This window comes from Lepus europaeus, chromosome 2 (genome assembly GCF_033115175.1).
Source record: "Lepus europaeus isolate LE1 chromosome 2, mLepTim1.pri, whole genome shotgun sequence".
NCBI lineage: Eukaryota > Metazoa > Chordata > Mammalia > Lagomorpha > Leporidae > Lepus > Lepus europaeus.
Window position 1 is genome coordinate 54,922,291 of NC_084828.1, and position 19,152 is coordinate 54,941,442.

Sequence of the window (19,152 nt, forward strand, 5' to 3'; positions counted from 1 at the left end):
AGCAGAAGGAAGAGCTCTCTCTCTTTCAAACAAATAAATATTTTTTTTAAAAATCAAGTAAATAAATATTGCATTAAAAGATAATTTTCTCTGTCTCTCTGCCACTCAAATAAGTTTTTTTTTTTTTTTATGAGTTATTCAGGCTGGCACTGTGGACTGGTGGGTTAAGCCACTGCCTGTGATGCCAACATCCCATGGGCAATGGTTCCAGTCCCAGCTGCTCCATTTCCAATCCAGCTCACTGCTAATATGCTGGGAAAGCAGCAGAAAATGGCTTAAGTCCTTGGGCTACTGCAGCCACGTGGGAGACTCAGATGAAGGTCCTGGCTCCTGGCTCCGGCCTGGCCAAGCCCTAGATGTAGCAGCCATCTGGGGAGTGGATCACTGGATGGAAGATATCTATCTATCTATCCATGCATCCATCCATCCATCTCTATCTCTCTATTTCTAACTCTGCCTTTCAAATAAATAAAATAAATCTTAAAAAAAGGTTCTTGGCTCCTGGTTTCACTCCCCACACCCCACACTCCAAACTATTACAGGCATTTAGGGATTAAGCCAGTAATCAAAGGGAGCCTTCTCTTTCTCTCTGCCTCTCTAATTAATTAATTAAAAAGAATTGCTAACACTGAAGGAAAATTATACATAAGAGAGGCATCCTGGGGTCTGTGTTATGGTATAGCAAATAAAGCCACCAACTATGATGCCAGCATCACATATGGCTATCTTTTTGCATCCCAGCTGCTTCACTTCCTATCCAGCTCACTGCTAATGCACCTGAAGAAGCAGCAGAGGATGGTCCAAGTCCTTGGGCCCCTGCACACACATAGGAGATCTGGATGAAACTCTTGGCTTTGGTCTGGCCCAGCCCCAGCTGTTGCAGACATCTGGGGAGTGAATTAGTGGATAGAAGTCAGCTCTCTCTCTGTAACTCTGCCTTTCAAATAAATAAAATACAACATCCTTTCATGGTAAAAACTCTTAAGCAAATTGGGTATAAAAAGGGCATTCCTCAACACAATCAAGGCAATATACAACAATCCCTTAGCCAGCATCATATTGAATGAGGAAAAGCTGGAAGCACTTCCACTAAGACTTAGAGCCAGACAAGGATGTCCACTTTCACCACTGCTATTCAATATAGTTCTGGAAGTTTTAGCCAGAGCCATAGGGCAAGAAAAGGAAATCAAAAGGATACAAATGGGAAAGGAGAAAGTCAAATTATCCTTGTTTGCAGGTGATATGATTCTAAATACAGGGGAACCAAAATACTCTGCTAAGAGACTACAAGAACTCATAATAGTTTGGTAAAGTTGCAGGATATAAAATTAAGACAAAAAAATCAATAACACACAGACTACCACAGCTGAGAAAGACCTTGTAAAGTCAGTTTCATTCACGATAACCACAAAAAAACGTAAATTGCTTGGAATAAATTTAACCGAGGATGTCAAAGATCTCTACAATAAAAATTACAAAACATTAAAGAAAGAAATAGAAGACACAAAATATGGAAAAATCTCCATGTTCATGGACTGGAAGAATTAATAACAAAATGTCCATACTAACAAAATCAATTTATAGATTCACCATGATCTCAATCAAAATACTAAGGACATTCTTTTCAGATCTAGAAAAAAATGATGCTAAAATTATATGGAAATATAAGAGACCCCAAACAGCTAAAGCAATCTTCAAAAACAAAAACAAAGGCTGGAGGCATCATTTCAAGACATAGTACAAACTTTTCACTTAATGTAGAGTTAATCTTATGTGTGTAAAATTAATTGAAAATGGATCTTAGTAAAAAATAAGAATCAGAATAGGAGAGGGAGGAGAGAGAAGGGTAGGAGTGCAAGTGGGAGGGAGGGTAGGGTGGAAAGAATCATTATATTCCTAAATTTGTATTGATAAAATGCATAAAGTTTGTATGCCCTAAAAAAAATGAACAGAAGGAGGCCAGAGAAAATGGTACTGAAGCGCCAGCCTGCTCCACCCACAGAAGCCCACATTTTCAGAATCAAAGCAACTGATTCCCTGAATTCATAGTGTAATCCATGTAAAAATAATAAAGAAAAGAAACTAAGCTGTGAAAAAAAAAAGGCATACTACAGGACTACAGAGCAATTATAATCAAAACATCCTGGTACTGGCACAATAACAGACCTGTAGACTAAAATAACAGAATAGAATCCCCAGAAATCAATCCACTCATCTACAACCAACTAATCTTTGACAAAGGAGTTAGAATCAATCCCCAAAGGACAGACTTGTCAACAAATAGCGCTGGGCAAACTGGATCTCTGTGAGCATTAGTATGAAGCAAGACCCCTATCTTACATCTTACACAAAAATCAACTCAAAATGGATCAAGGATCTAAATCTATGAACTGATATCTTCAAATTACTAGAGGAAAACACTGGGGAAACTCTCTAAGATATTGGCACAGGCAAAGACTTCTTGGAAAAGACCCCAGAAGCACAGGCAATCAAATAAAAAATAGACAAATGGGATTACATAAAGGTAAGAAGCTTCTGCACGGCAAAGGAAACATTCAATAAAGTGAAGAGACAACAGATAGAATGGGAGACAATATTTGTAAACTAAGCAACTGATAAAGGATTAATATTCAGAGTTCCAGAAACTCAACAACAAAACAAACAATCCAGTTAAGTACTGAGCAAAGGACTTGAATAAGCATTTTTCAAAAGATGAAATTCAAATGGCCAACAGACACACAAAAAAATGCTCAGGACCACTAGCCATTAGGGAAATACAAATAAAAAACAAAATGAGGTTTCACCTCATCCCAGTTAGAATGACTTTCCTACAGAAATGAAAAAAAATTTTTTTCTACTATACGACCCAGCCACCAGACTCCTGGGAATTTACCCAAATGAAAATAAATCAGCGTATCAGAGTTATTTGTACCCCCAAGTTTACTGCAGCTCAATTCACAGTATCTAAGATGTGGAATCAACCCAGAAGCCCAATGACTGGATTAAGAAAATGTGGCATATATATATATATACTATAGAATATTACTTAGCCACAAAAAAGAATGAAATCCTGTCTTTTACAACAAAATGGATGCAACTGGAAACTATATTACTTAGTGAAATAAGCAGTTCCAAAAAGGCAAATACCATATGTTTTCCCTGATCTGTAGTAACTAATAGAGTATAAAATAATGTAATGTATATGAGTGAAATTAATATTTTGGGAATTGATTATGAGAATAGTGGTTTTTTTTCTTCTTACTATTTGTTGAATTCTTAGTGGAGGGTTAATATTATTATAAAATAAAATGAAAGTATGTTACTGTAAAAATTAAAAGAAAGAGTAAGAAAGGAAGGAGGAGATAGGGTGGGAGTATAGGCGGGAGGAAGGGCAGGGTGGGAGATATCCTAATGCTCTTAAACCTGTATATATGAAATACATGAAATTTGTTTACTTTATATAAATAAAAAGGGAATACTACAATTTCATTAACTCCCTTCTTTAACACTCTTTATTATACTATTGTAAAATGGTGCTCTAAATGACAGCACTAAAAAACAAATTATGAGGACAAAACAAATTATACAGACCAAATTTGCTGCCACTACTCCTCCACTACCACTCCAAAAAGGCAAACTATATTTGTCAATAGCATAATCTTGATTAACATCTCCTTGTCCCTTCTGCCCATCCCCCACCCCTATTACTTTCTGTCCAAGTGCTACACTTCATCAATAAAAATACTTAGAAAAAAACGACTATACAACAGGGAAAATACAGAAAAGCTACTTATTTCGCCTGGCAGAATTTAGGACAAAAAGCACAGCAGTTAATATATCTCTTGGGATGTCTCCATCCTGTATTGGAGATCCTAGGTCGAAGTCCCAGCTCTACTTGCAATTTGAGTTCCCTGATAATGCATACCATGGAAAGCAGCAGGTGACAGCTAAGTATTTGGGTACCTTCACCCACATGAGAGACTTGGATGATGTTCTGGGCTCCTGGCTTTGGCCTGGCTCAACCCCAGCTGTGGTAGGCATTTGGGGAGTGAACGATTAGACAGAAGATCTGTCTCTTGGCCTTTCAAATTAATTAATTAATTAATTAAGAAAAAATGTTATGTCTATGCTGCATGAATGACACAGCTGGTTTACATTTAGTCATATTAAAGCCAAATCCATTCTCTGGAACCGAAAGCAAACAACCCAGACTTCAGTGCCATTACTTTGCTCACTATTCATTCTAGGGCATAAGGTCAGTAAGTAAAAGGACAAAATCATCAGCATGAGATTTTTTTTTTCATTTTGCCAAGTATGCATAAATGAATTCATTTTAGTTAATTTGATTTCACTATAAAATCAGCCTTCCAAGTCCACCAGTTCTGTATCCACAGATTGAAACAACTGATAAAAAATATTTAGGAAAAAAGTTATGATGTGGGCCCTGCACCCACACAGGAGACCAAGAGAAGCACCTGGCTCCTGGCTTCAGATCGGCGCGATGCACTGGCTGCAGCGGCCTTTGGAGGGTGAACCAATGGCAAAAAGGAAGACCTTTCTCTCTGTCTCCCTCTCACTATCCACTCTGCCTGTCCAAAAAAAAAAAAAAAAAAAAAAGTTATGATACTGCTGATGTGTGCTTTGTAGTGAAGCCTACGATGATTCCATCTACACTGAACATGCAGACATTTCTTTCCTTCTCATTATTCCCTAAGCAATACAGTATAACACTGAACATGCAGACATTTCTTTCCTTCTCATTATTCCCTAAGCAATACAGTATAACAACTATGTGTATAGCATTTACATTGTATTAAGTATTACAAGTAATCTAGAAATGATTTAAAGTACACAGGCTCTTCAAAACGTTTATGGAAAACATTCATTATTTAAAACCTGTGCATGGAATTCAATTATTTTGCACTGAAGTAAACTTTACCATTAATACCATTTCCCCACAACCTTTATGAAGGAACCATGTATACACGAGAATATTCAAGGGTTACAGGCAAATACTACAGCATTTTAGGTAACAGACTTGAGCACTTGAAGATCCTGGTATCCATGGGAAGGGGTATGCATGTGTGTCTTAGAATCAATCTACCTCACACACTCAAGAACAACTGTAAAACAACCAGCAGAGTAATCTTTACCAAGAAGAAATATCCTAAAAGCCAACAAAGGGAAAAAAAAAAAACAAGCAAACTGGCAGACTCTCAAAAGAACTACCACTGATTTCTAAAACACTGAAATTCCAATCAACAATAAGAAAAATATACAATAGGTGATTAGTAAACCTAATAGCCAACAAGTAGAACATTGTTAGTTCAAATAGTAGCAACTGTATTCATACACATGTGACACAAGCATATACACATAAATCTACAATTGCTTGGATAAAACACAGGACCAAATGCAAGTAACTCAGGTAACACACTCAGGGAAACAATAATATTAAACATGTCTTTTCTTTCTTCAATAACCATTTACCTGTGCTAAAACTTGTCAAGCAAAAAGTAAAACCTACAAACCTGTCCTGTACCTCTTATTAAAGAGGTAAATCTATTTTGAGCAAGTTAGATTTTAAAATGAAAGCTATGGATATTAACGCTTAATCCAGGTAAACTTAGTGGAATATAAAGTTGAGAAGGCCGGCGCCGCAGCTCACTAGGCTAATCCTCCACCTTGCGGCGCCGGCACACCGGGTTCTAGTCCCGGTCGGGGCACCAATCCTGTCCCGGTAGCCCCTCTTCCAGGCCAGCTCTCTGCTGTGGCCAGGGAGTGCAGTGGAGGATGGCCCAAGTCCTTGGGCCCTGCACCCCATGGGAGACCAGGAGAAGCACCTGGCTCCTGCCATCGGATCAGCGCGGTGTGCCTGCCGCAGTGCGCTGGCCGCGGCAGCCATTGGAGGGTGAACCAACGGCAAAAGGAAGACCTTTCTCTCTGTCTCTCTCTCACTGTCCACTCTGCCTGTCAAAAAAAAAATAAAAAAAAGGAAGTTGAGAAAACAAAATCATGGTTTGCTAACAACAGTCAGAGCAGGTTACTTACAAGAATCTGCTCTGAAATGAAAGTGACTGACAAAGTCAGGCAAGTACTCTAGAGGAGGATTAGCGGACATGGAGAAGTTCACGGAATAAGAAAAGGACCAGCCTCTCAAAACAAATCTCACTACATGACTATCTCACAGAAAGCTTTCAATTATACACATGTGGCAAATAAGGAACCACTATTATTTTTTAGCAAATGTTAATAAAATATTACCCTTATCATCACATGTAGTCACTATGAAAAAAAATGGGCTAGAAGTAGATACATCAATCCGTGTGTGAGAAAAAAAAGTGTTTGTCATTATAGTGACCTTTATATCCAGCTAAAATACATGAGATAGTTGGATACTGCTTCTCTCTGCTCTATTCTCTCACATTGATCTTTTATAGAAAGCATATGTATTAACTATGAATCTCAGCTTTACAGAAGTAGCAGTCATCTTGGAACACTTACTGTAAGAGAAACTATGTGTTGTTACTTTTATAGGTATCAAACACTAGGAAAATAAGAAAATCCCTAAGGAACCAAATTTAAAATAAACCTTCCATTTCCCACCCAGTTCCCTGCTAGTGCATCCTGTAAGGCAGCAAAGGAAGGCTCAAATGCTTGGGCCCCTGCCACCCACATGGAAGACCCAGATACAGTTCTGGGCTCCCAGCTTCTCCTGGCTCAGCCGTACCAGTTGAAGGAATTTGGGGGATGAACCAGCAAATAGAAGGTTGATCTCTTTCTCTCTGTCTTTTGGCTTTTCAAGTAGATGAAGATAAACATTTAAAAAAACCTATAACCAACCCCACCTGGTAAAATCATAATACAGAGCACTCTTTACCTAAAACAAACACACAAACACAACAAAGAATGCTGTTTCAGGGGTGGTGCTGTGGTGTAGTGGGTAAAGCAACCACCTGTGATGTCTGCATACTGTATGGGTGCTGGTACGGATCTTGGCTGCTCCACTTCTGATCCAGCTGCCTGCTAATGCACCTGGGAAAGCAGTAGAGGATGGCTCCTTCACCCATGTGGGAGACCAAGATTAAGCTCCTGACTTGCTGGCCTGATCTAGCCCTGGCTATTGTGACCTTCTGGGGAGTGAACCAGTGGATGGAAGATCTCTCTCATTCGCTGTCTCTCCCTTTCTCTGTGTAACTCTGCCTTTCAAATGAATAATCAAAATGGATTAAAGACCTAAATCTATGACCTGATACCATCAAATTATTAGAGACCCTTGAGGAAATCCTGCAAGACATTGGAATAGGCAAACAGTTCTTGGAAAAGACCGCAGAGGCACAAGCAAATCAAAATTAACAAATGAGATTACATCAATTGAGACGCTTCTCTACTGCAAAAAAACTCAGCAAAGTGAAGAATCAACCGACAGAATGGAAGAAATTATTTGCAAACTATACAACTGATAAAGGATTAATAACCAGAATATATAAAGAGATCAAGAAACTCCGCAACAACAAAACAACCCAGTTAGAAATGGGCAAAGGACATAAACAGACATTATTCAAAAGAGGAAATCCAAATAGACAACAGACTCATGAAAAAATGCTCAGGATCACTAGCTGTCAGGGAAATAAAAATCAAAATACAATGAGGTTTCACTTCATCCCAGTTAGAATTACTTTCATACAGAACTCAACAAACAAATGTTGATGAGGACGTGGGGGAAAGGTATCCTAAAGCACTGTTGGTGGGAATGTAAACTGGTAAAGCTGCTTTGGAAAACAGTATGGAGATACCTCAGAGATCTGAATATAGACCTACCATATAACCCAGCCATCCCACTCCTCAGAATTTACCCAAGGGAAATGAAATCAGCATATGAAAGATTTCTCTGTACCCACATGTTTACTGCAGCTCAATTCACAATAGCTAAGATATGGAATAAACCCAAATGCCCATCAACTGAAGACTGATTACAGAAATTATGGGAGGGCGGCGCTGTGGCACAGCAAGTAGAGCTGCTGCCTGCAGTGCTGGCATCCCATATGGGCAGTAGTTCGGGTCCCAGCTGCTCCACTTCCAATCCAGCTCTCTGCTGTGGCCTGAGAAAGCAGTGGAAGATGGCCCAAGCCCTTGGGCTCCTGCACCCACATGGAAGACCCAGAAGAAGCTCCTGGCTTCGGATCAGCACAGCTTTGGCCACTGCAGCCAACTGGGGAGTGAACCAGCGGATGGAAGACCTCTCGCTCTCTCTCTGCCTCTCCTCTCTCTGTGTAACTCCAACTTTCATATAAACAAATCTTTAAAAAAAAAAAAAAGAATTATGGGATATGTACACCATGGAATACTATACAGCAGTAAAAAAAAAATTTGGTCATTTGCAACAAAATGGATGAATCTGGAAAACATCATACTTAGTGAAATGAGCCAGTCCCAAATGGACAAACACCATGTTCTCTCTGACCTGTGAAAATTAAGAGCAAATAGACACAGAGAGATCTCTCATGTACTTATTTCACTCCCCAAATGTCCAGTCAGGCTGAAGCCAAATGCCCAGAAACTCAATCCAAATATCCCACATGTATGACAGAAACATGAGTATTTGAACCATCATCTGCTGCCTCTCATGGTGTTCATTAGCAGGAAGCTAGATCGGACTTGCACCAGGCACTCTGATATGGAATGCATCTTAACTGCCATGACAAACCCCCACTCCTCAATGCCTAAATGAAGCTTAAGACTCTTACACTGAATCTAGGACCAACTGGCAGAATAAAATGAAAAGCTGGAAAGTTTTAAAAAATGAACCTGTACAATTTTTTATACAGATGCTCCTTGACTTACCAGGGGTTATAGCCAACAAACTTATCATAAAATTGAAAACATATATAATACACCTAACCTACCAAACATTCTAACTTAGCAAAACAGTACGCAGTAGAGCACTTGTTGTTTCCCCTTGTGATCATGTGGTCAAATGGGAGCTGTTCACTGGTGCTGCCCAGCATTGCTAGAGTTTGGTCCTGCATATTGTTAGCCTGGAAAAAGATACACTTTCTACTGAATATATATGACTTCTGCACCACTATGAAATCAAAACATATAGTGTCATGGTAAGTCTTCAAAAAGTTCATAGAGAATGCACGTTATGAAAAATGTATGCATGGCTCATGACAAGAGCCTTGGGTGATTACTGAGGTCAGTTGTTAAATCAACAACAGGAGTCACTGTGCACTTGCTCCCCATGTAGGACCTCTGTCCTTAATGTGTTGTACTATGAAAATTAACAGTGAAACTAGTCTTCAAACAGTACTTTATACTTTGTGTGTCTGTGTGGGTACAAACTGTTGAAATCTTTACCTGAGTTGGTCTTCTGTCTATAATTAAAAATGAAGAATGGGATGGAAGAGGGAGTAGGAGATGGGGATGGTTTGCGGGTGGGAGAGTGGCTATGGGGAGGAAGAACTGCTATAATCCAAAAGTTGTACTTTTGAAATTTATATTTATTAAAATAAAAGTTTTCTATAAAAAAGAAAGGTACATGGATTTAAAATTTTTTTGCACCAAAATATTTTATTTTAATTCTATGTCAGTGACCTAAAGTACACACTTTATGTATATGTGTTAACTCACAGACATCAAAGGAGTCCTTAATTTTTAGTCAAAGAATGAAGCTTCATTCATTCATTCAACACTTGCCATGTGTCAGGCATTATGTTAGAGTCTGTGAATACAATGGAGAAAACAAGATAGAGTCAGTCCCTGGATTCAGAAATGCAAGAGTACAGTAGGAAAGGCAAGAATAAGCAATTCCAGTACCATGTGGTAAGTGGTGTGGAAAGGCCAAAGTGCTATTTGGATAACATAGTGGTACACTTAGGTGGAGAGGAATTCAGAAAACCTGAAATGACCTCTACATTGCTCTACATTGTGACTTGAAAGATGAGGAGGCAGTAGTAGAGATGCTGTTTACAGAATATCAAAGGCCAGGATCAAGAGGAAATAACAAGAGATGACGTCAAAGAGGTAAGCAGAATCAAGATCATGATAAGGAGTTTGAATTTTCTCTTGTGGGCAGTGATTATAAAGCCATATGCTTTTAAGCATGGAATGGAATTTACTCTAGTAATGACAAAACAGGAAGAAGAAAATACAATATCCCTGGGGCACTGACTCCAGGACACGCCCTCTTTTCCACGTGGATATCTAAATCTTCAATACCAAAATCTGCAGATACTCAAGTCTCACATAAAAATGGCATAGCATTTGTGTGTGTGTGTGTATACATATATATATGACATACATATATATATGACATACATATATATACAAATGCTATGCCATGTAAATGTAAATGCTATATAGTTGTTATACTGTATTGCTCAGGGAATAATGACAAGAAAAAAGGTCTATAAATATTCAGTACAGCTGCAATTTTTTTCCTTAATATTTTTTATCAGCAGTTGGTTGAATCTAGGATATAGAAACCTGATAGGGAGGGTGACTGTAGTAAAACAGTAGGAGTTATTTTGTCAAGAAAAGGTAGCAACAGGAATACTCAGCTATTTAAGGCCTATTTACGATGAGGTGTTGTTATAGATTAGATGCAGAGAATTTGACAAGAGTGAAAAGTTAGGGATGACATCCAAGATTCTACCTTGGGAAACCAGAGACACACATTAGTTAAGAAGGGACGTCCTTGGGAAAAAGAGATGAAATGTGACATACTTATGAGGTAATGAAGATGCCCTTTAAATTTGGCCTCATGAGTGGCCTGGGCTAAAACCAAGAAATTAGGGAGTCATCAGTATGGAAGTGCTAGCTGAAGCTGCTGGAGGGAAAGCAGCATCCTGGGGAAGTAGAGAACATTAGAAAAGAATTGAATTGTGAAGGTCATTAAAAGGAAGCAGCAGAGCCAGGAACGGACAATAACAACCAGGAAAATGTGTCCCAGGAACAACAGGAAATGTTTTAATAAAATGTGGACAATGTGAAAAACTGCCAAGGATCAAGAAAGGTAAAGATTGACATATGAGGGGCTGGAATTGTGGTGTAGCAGGTTAAGCTGCCACCTATAATGCTGGCATCCCATATGGCACTTGTTGGGAGTCCTGGATGGTCTACTTTTTAAAAAAATTTTGAGAGAGAGAGTTACAGAAAGAGGGAGACACAGAGACAAAGGTCTTCCATCCGCTGGTTCACTCCCCAAATGGCCATGACGGCCAGATCTGGAACGATCTGAAGCCAGGAGCCAGGAGGTTCCTCTGGGTCTCCCACACAAGTGCAGGAGCCCAAGCACTTGGGCCATCTTCCACTGCCTTACCAGGCCATAGCAGAGAGCTGGATCACAAGAGGAGCAGCCTCCTACTTCCCTGCCCGGCCCCTGGCAAAGTTTTAAAAGGACCTGCTCCTGAACATGTGTCTCTCTCTTTTCCTCTCCATCTCCTGACCTCTGTCTCTCTCTCTCTTATGCTCTCCTTCTCCCTCTTTTCCTTCTTCACCCCTTCCCTCCAGTCTGTTTGGCTTCCCCCAATAAACTCTTTCCCTTAAAAAAAAAAAAAAAGAAGAGGAACAGCGGCCAGGACACAAACTAGAGCTCATATGGAATGCAGGTGCCGCTGAAGTCAGAGGCTTAGCCAACTATGCCATAGTGCCAGCCCTGCTGTTCCACTTGTGATCCAGCTCCCTGCTAATGCACCTGGGAAAGCAGAGGAGGAAGACCCAAGTGCTTGGGCCTTTTCACCCACCTGGGAGATGGGGAAGAAGCTCCTGGCTCCAGCTTGGCCCAGCCCCAGCGTTTTCAGCCATTAGGGGAGTGAACCAATAGATAGAAGACCTCTCTCCATCTCTCCCTCTTTCTGTCTTTAACTCTTTCAAATAAACAAAATAAATCTTAAAAAAAAAAAAAAAAAAGACTGACAGGTGAGGGCAGGCACTGTTAAACTGCCACTTGGGACACCCACATATGGGAAAGCCTGAGACTGAGTCCCAACTCTGCTTCTGATCCAGGTTCCTGCTAATGTGCCTTACAGGCAGATGACGTCCCAGTACTAGGGTTGCTGCCACCATGTGAGGGACCTGGATGGATTTCATGGCTCCTAGCTTCAGCCTGGCCCAGCCACAGCTATTTGCAGGCATTGGAGGAAGGAACAGCAGATGGAAGATCTGTATCTGTCTGTCTCTCTCTCTCCCTGTCACTACTAAGTCTTTATTAAAGAACTGTTCTACGGCCGGCGTCGTGGCTTAACAGGCTAATCCTCCACCTTGTGGCGCCGGCACACCGGGTTCTAGTCCCAGTTGGGGCGCCGGATTCTATCCCGGTTGCTCCACTTCCAGGCCAGCCCTCTGCTGTGACCCGGGAGTGCAGAGGAGGATTGCCCAAGTCCTTGTGCCCTGCACTCGCATGGGAGACCAGGAGAAGCACCTGGCTCCTGATCAGCGCGATGAGCCAGCCGCAGCGGCCATTGGAGGGTGAACCAATGGCAAAAAGGAAGACCTTTCTCTCTGTCTCTCTCTCTCACTATCCACTCTGCCTGTCAAAAAAACAAAAACAAAAAACCAAATAAAGAGTTCTTACAAGTTAAAAAAAAAACAAAAAACTGTTCTTCAATTAAAAAAAAAAAAAAGATTGGAAACTGTTAACTTTACTCATATAGGATTGCTTTTGGTGAGCCTGTCTTAAAAAATGACTAGAAACAGATCATTTTGGGGAAAAGAATTTGATTTCAAATATGACAGATAACAATAGGTTACTCAGTCCTAGATCCATTTATTAAAATGTTAGGTATGTCTTCCCCTACCTATTCTAAAGGGGTACTCAAGATTAGTGGTTCCTTGGGCCAACATTGTGCAGTAGCAGGTGAAGCTGCCGCCTGCAATGCCAGCATATGGGCACTGGTTGGAATCTCAGCTGTTCCATTTCTGATCCAGCTGCCTGCTAATGTGCCTGGGAAGCAGAGGATGGCCCAAGTGCTTGTGCCCCTGTACCTACATGGAAGCTCCTTGCCTGGCCCCGCTCTGGTCATTGCAGTCATTTGGGGAGTGAACCAGCAGATAGAAGATATCTCTCTCTCTCTCTCTCCTCTTCTCTGTGTAACTATGCCTAAATAAGTAAATAAATCTTTAAAAAACACAAAGAATATGTCTTACCACATATCAGTTAAAAAAATTACTGAAACAAAATAGCAGCTCATGGTAGATCTTTTAATGGCTCAAAATAGAATATGATTTAACATTGTTAAGTACCAGTACCTCAATCTCAGATGCCATCAATTGTAACTACATGCTTTCCTTTAGTGATACTTCAAAATTTCAACTAATTAAAACAAATATGGAGGCTGGCAATGTGGCGGGTTAAAGCCCTGGCCTGCGGTACCGGCATCCCACATGGGCACTGGTTCAAGTCCCAGCTGCTTCACATCTGATCCAGCATCCCTGCTGCTGTGCCTGGGAAGGCAACGGAGGATGACCCAAGTGCTTGGGCCCCTGTACCCACATGGGAGACCTAGAGGAAACTCCTGGCTCATGGCTTTGGATTGGTTCAGCTTCAGCTGTTGCGGCCATTTGGGGAGTGAACCAGGAGATGAAAAAACCTCTCTCTCTAATTCTGTCTTTCAAACAAATAAATAAATCTTTTGGGGCTGCTGCTGTGGTGCAGCAGGTTGCCGGTTCGTGACCCAGCTGCTCCACTTCTGATCCGGCTCTCTGCTGTGGCCTGGGAAAGCAGTGGAAGATGGCCCAAGTCCTTGGGCCCCTACACCCACATGGGAGACCTGGAGAAGGCTCTTGGCTCCTGGCTTCAGATTGGCACAGCTCTGGCAATTGCGGCCAATTGGGGAATGAACCAGCAGATGGAAGAACTCTCTCTGCCTCTGCTTCTGCCTCTGCCTCTCCTCTCTCTGTGTAACTGTGACTTTCAAAATAAATAAATAAATCTTTAAAAAAATAAATCTTTTAAAAAGTAAATAAAGAATTTTAAAAATATGAATGTCCTTTGCATGGGACTGATAGGTATTTGCTATCCTAGAAAAAAAAGACAATTGGATACAGTATACAAAGCACATGAAAATCTCAAAATCTAATAAATTCAATAATTCTATGCATTCTGTATCAAGATAAACATAAGCAAACAGATAAAAAAAACCATTGGCTCCCCATTCTATTCACAATACCAAACCCAGAACAGACACTATTTATCCAGTCCTTCATTCCCTTAAAATTATAGCTATTGGGGTGAGCATTGTGGCACAGTGGGTTAAGCAGCCACCCGTGATACTGGCATGTCACTTGAGTCCCTGCTATTCCACTTCTGGTCCAGCTCCCTGCTGTCATGCCTGGGAAAGCAGAAGACAGCCTAACCGCTAAGACCTGACACCCCCGTGGGAAACCCAGATGAAATTCCTCGCTCTTGTCTTTGACCATCTCGGGAGGGAACCAGTGGGGAAGATTTCTCTGTCTCTCCCTAACTCTGCCTTTCAAAAAATAAACAAATCTTTAAAAAAAATTATAGCTACTGCTCAGGTGGAAAAAGGGCATCAGCATTCTGCTAGTTTTTCCATCAGTTCAAACAAATGATTCTCTAGTTATAAAACCCCACTCAGGTTACCAATTTGAAGGCACTTTTCAAAATACAGAGCTATTTCTCCAACCACAGGTAATAAATTACAATTAGTGATCAGTTTTTCTTAGTCTAAAACTTTAATAACTAAAATATTAAAAAAGACAAAAATAGTGTTTCAATATTTATTGGTCACTAACATTTAAGATACATATTTCCATTAAAATAATGGCAAAGACATTCATATTGTTGCTTTACTAAAGAATCATCTAGTAATTCAAAGTGAGATTACAGACCCACAAATTCTACAAGGCAAACAATGGCATGTGCAAGTGTTTTGTCCAATTTTATTTTGGGTCTAAAGTCATAAATCATTTTAAAGTAATTGACATTTCACAAAGAATTCAACCTTAAACTCTAGTTTTTAACAGCAGTCAGATGAATAAACATTAATTTTTATAAAACTGAAAAACTACCAAATATCATGAGATTTAAAAATCATTTTGATGACCCAGACAATGCTGAAAAACTAGGAGGGAGATTTAAGAAAATCTAAAATCTGAAAGTGAATTTACAAAATTCTATCAAATACCAATGGTAGAGTCCATGAGATAAGGCAGGACAGTAGAAACTACAATGAAATGTTGAAACCTAGTTTCGTATATAAAACTATCATTAATAACAATTACTACAGAACTGCAAACTTTTATCCTTCACTCATTTACTGTTCTTCCATGATTAAAAATTAAAACAAATGAAACTGGAAAAAATCTGAGAATTTCAGACATGAAATAAGACAAATGAAAACTAATTCAAAAATCTCATGACCACTCTCATTAGTAGCACTCCAAATCATCAATTTTTAGTACTGGATGAAATACTATTAGGATATCTCATATTTTACTCTTCTTATTCTTGAGGGATGACACTAAGGTGAGGGAAATAAAATGACTTTTTCAAAGAAACAATGATACAGAGCCCAACAGAAAGCTTACATCTCCTATTCTTAGAGTTCATCAGTTCTTTCACCAAACTGCAATGCATCTTATTAAAAAAAAAAAAAAAACAAAGAAAAAAGAATGATGCAGTGGTTAAGACACTATCTGGGACACCTGCTTTCGATATCAGAGTGCCTTGGAGCTAAGTCCTAGCTCTGCTTCTCATTCTAGCATACTCTGGAAGACAGCAGGTGATGGCTCAGTTACTTGGGTGCCTTCCACCCACACAGGAGAGCTGGAATGTGTTGCTCGCTCCTGGCTTCCACTTGGCCCAGCCCTGGTTATTGTGCCCATTTGCGGCGTGAACAGATGGATCTGTTTTCCTCTGTCTCACCGCCTTCCAAATAAATTTTAAAAATTTTAAATTGGTGATGATTTAGCCTCCCTGAAAGATCATATGGCTCTCTATAGTCTCATACAATGCTTCACACATTACAGGCATCAAACCTCAGTACTCTGACATCAAAGCTTCCTTTGAAGCTAACTGACTGCTTAGAAAAAATTGTTTCCACCCTGGAAAGTATAAAATGGAAATGAATTGTATGTGTACTCAGGTGTATATAAACTTGCATGTGTAAAAAATTACATATGTATACACCTGGGAATTATTTCACCAAAGGTTGCTCTGAACTCTGGTACTACCCCTGTACAACTCCAGAAATCAGATAAAATCCTCCTCCTCCCACTCAATCCCAGTACTGTTAAATGCAGCCAGGCCAATTCTCTGCACAGCTGTCAGATACCAAAAGGATTTAACAGTCAGTTCAGCAAACTCAGACAAGGCAGTTCACCAGAGACTCCAATGCTTGGCCCAACATCAGAGAACTGTATCAGACATGTTAGGATTGGTCATTCACAGATATTTGCAGGTGAAACTGAAAAATCTAAGATGCTTCCAGCCAATAAGTTTAAGAACTCACGCCAGAGAAGAAAAAAACCGAAACCAAATGTCACTATACGTCAATTTACTCTTTGGAACCCGTTGTGTGTGTGTGTGTGTGCGCAGAAAACCATTTAATCAGGTTTGCTTTTCTTCTGTCAAGCAACCAGCACTGCAGTTGCCCGTGAACCCTCCTGGCAAAACAAACAAAAACACTTCAACAAGGGGGAGTGGTTCATTACTAAAAAGGTCTTACTTCTGTTTTAGGCCCTGGAAACCACAAAGCCATTCGTGTCACAGTGTACCACTCGATAATGCAATCCAGCTTGCTTCGCTTGTTAATTACACACAATCATCACGCTTGTAAATGTTCCCCGGACCTACAGCGCTAAGGATAAATGCTGTGTCACTGAGAAGCAAAAGAAGTTTCTGAAACCGGAAAGAAACTGTCCCAGCAGATCGTTAACCTGTCCCCTCGGGCTACTCCATTCCCTACAAAGGAAGCCAGGGAAGTGGCTTCCCTAAACCCATGTGCTGCCTCTCGGCAGCTTCCGTCTGACCGGAATCTCCCCCCACCCCATCGGCACAACCTGTCAAGGAAAAGCTGTACAGGGTGCCACCTCTACGGCCCGAGGCTGCTTCTCACCATTTCTAGGTGGGCACCGGGACCTTCCGGGTGTCCGCTGCTCAGTGCCGGGCTGGCTCTGCCCTCCGGGGTCTTCCGTTCGCTGTTTCGCTTCAAGCTGCTGGCGTCGCCCCGGCCTCCGGCCTCCCGGCGCCGCCGCTGTCTGCTCCACAGGTACATGGCCCCGGCACCCAGCAGCAGGGGCGCCCCGACAGCTAGTGCCAGCTGCCATCGCGGCAGGCCCCCAGTGCCCGGGCCCGCGGTCCCGCTGCCGCCCACCCCACTCCCGGAGCCTGGTGCAGCCGCTGCGACCACCGCCGCCTCCACAGGCTTAGAGGCGGCCATGACGAGTGTCCTCCGCCACCGCCTCGCTGCTGGTCGTGGGCGCCACAGTCACCTGGCAGTGTGCGACAGGAGACCGGAGAGAGGGAAGAAAGGCAATGAGCGAGCGAGCACGCTAAGCAGCGGGAGCGGACGACAGACAAGGGCCAGAGGTCACCGGAAGCCCGGGGCATGCCGGGCCAGACCTAGCCGCCCTCCTCCTCCCCTCTCAACCGTGGAGGGAGAGGAAGAGGGAGAATCACTTCCGGGTTAAGGGAAACTGGAGGTACGCGGTGGGATGCCTGAGCAACTCTTCGCTTTCTCCCCACGGCCGTTGGACAGAATCACTTCTAGGGTCATGGGCTCGCGTGGTAGCCGACGTCCTCCACCTTCAGGAAGGGACCGATGGCCCTCTAGCCCAGCGAGGCGAAGGAGGGGCTCGGCCACTGCGGGCTTGGGATGCGTAGGCGACCAGAGGAAAATCTCGGCTGCACTGCGAGTGGGCGGGGGCGGGGCGGGCAGAAGAGTTGAGGAGGCAATTGGCTGCTAGGAACGGTGGGCGGGGCGTGGGCCGAGCTGCCCAGGTTATTGGTAGGTTTGGGCCTCTGCCCGTTAACGCCACGTTGCCGCTTCTTGGGTCTGAGCGGCCGTTAGCTCGGATTTCTGTCCGCGTGTCGAGGGAGACAAACGGATTGGAAGGGCCTCATTTAAGGATGCTCAGGCTGAAGCTAGACTACTGTGTCACCAGTCTTACCTCTACCATAGCCAGGTTGTAGCTTGGGTGAATTTGAGGTTAGTGGATCAGCAGTAGATGGCAGAAGGGCCAAGTGGAAATGGGCAAGTCCAGGTTGGCTCCAATAGAAACGGCTTCTACAGGGTCCCAGCTGCTCTCCGTGTGAAAGCGGCGACGTCTGTGTTGTCATGAGGTTCTCGAACTGATTGGGTATAAATGAGATGCCCGGGGGTTCCCGCCTGCCTGCAGCCTGCCTTTACGTTCATAGTCTTGAGCTGGATTTCTCCTGAGAGCCCAGCTCGCGCCTCACTGACTGGAGCCCCTGGGCCTTTCCCAGCCCTCAGGCCCACACCCATTCGCTTCATTACCAAATCGTGATTTCATAGTTTTCCTATCTCTTGATTCCTATCTCTTGATTTCCTATCTCTTGATTCAGAATTTTTCTCTGCTGCACCAGAGCTATTTAAATACAAAAAAACACCTTTGTATGACTTTTTTTTTTTTTAATTCACAGTATTTTCAAGAAGAAAGACATTAATAAACTCAGGGCCTGCCTTGTGTAGCAGAGAACGTCCACATCCTGTATTGGAGTTCCTGGTTCAGTCCCACCTCCAATTCCAATCCAGCTTCCTGCTGATGCACACCCTGGGGTGCAGGAGGTGATGGCTCAAGTACTTGGGTCCCTACTCCCCAAACTGGGAGACCCAGATAGAATTCCTGGCCCTTGGCTTTGCTTACCCTAGCCCAGCCCTAGCTATTGTGGACATTTGGGGAGTGAAGCAGTGGTTGAGATATGTGTTGCTCTGCTTTTCAAGTCAATAAAAACAAAATTGTCAAAATCCCCATGCACACAAGTTTGCAGGTCATTACATTAAAAATGATCCATGCATACAATTGGATTTTCATCATCACAGCACTACATAAAGATTGAAAAGAGATAATTTATTAAGCAGCAGGAAAATGGACTGATTAAAATAGAGTGGCCTAAATTGAAAGACATTCCGGATTAATGCTTTTCTCTTGCTTCATTTAGGTTTC

At 42.0% G+C, this 19,152-nt stretch overlaps 1 protein-coding gene across 1 annotated transcript in view; it reads right to left on the bottom strand.

Moving 5' to 3' along the window:
- TOMM70 (translocase of outer mitochondrial membrane 70) overlaps nucleotides 1–17,872 on the bottom strand; it is a 50,897-nt gene extending 33,025 nt beyond the window's left edge. Inside the window, exon 1 of the mRNA XM_062206950.1 lies at nucleotides 17,082–17,872. Within this exon, the coding sequence (XP_062062934.1) occupies nucleotides 17,082–17,405 (324 nt within the window). The 5' untranslated portion in view covers nucleotides 17,406–17,872. The remainder of the gene's footprint in view (nucleotides 1–17,081) is intronic.
- Nucleotides 17,873–19,152: the final 1,280 nt, after the last annotated feature.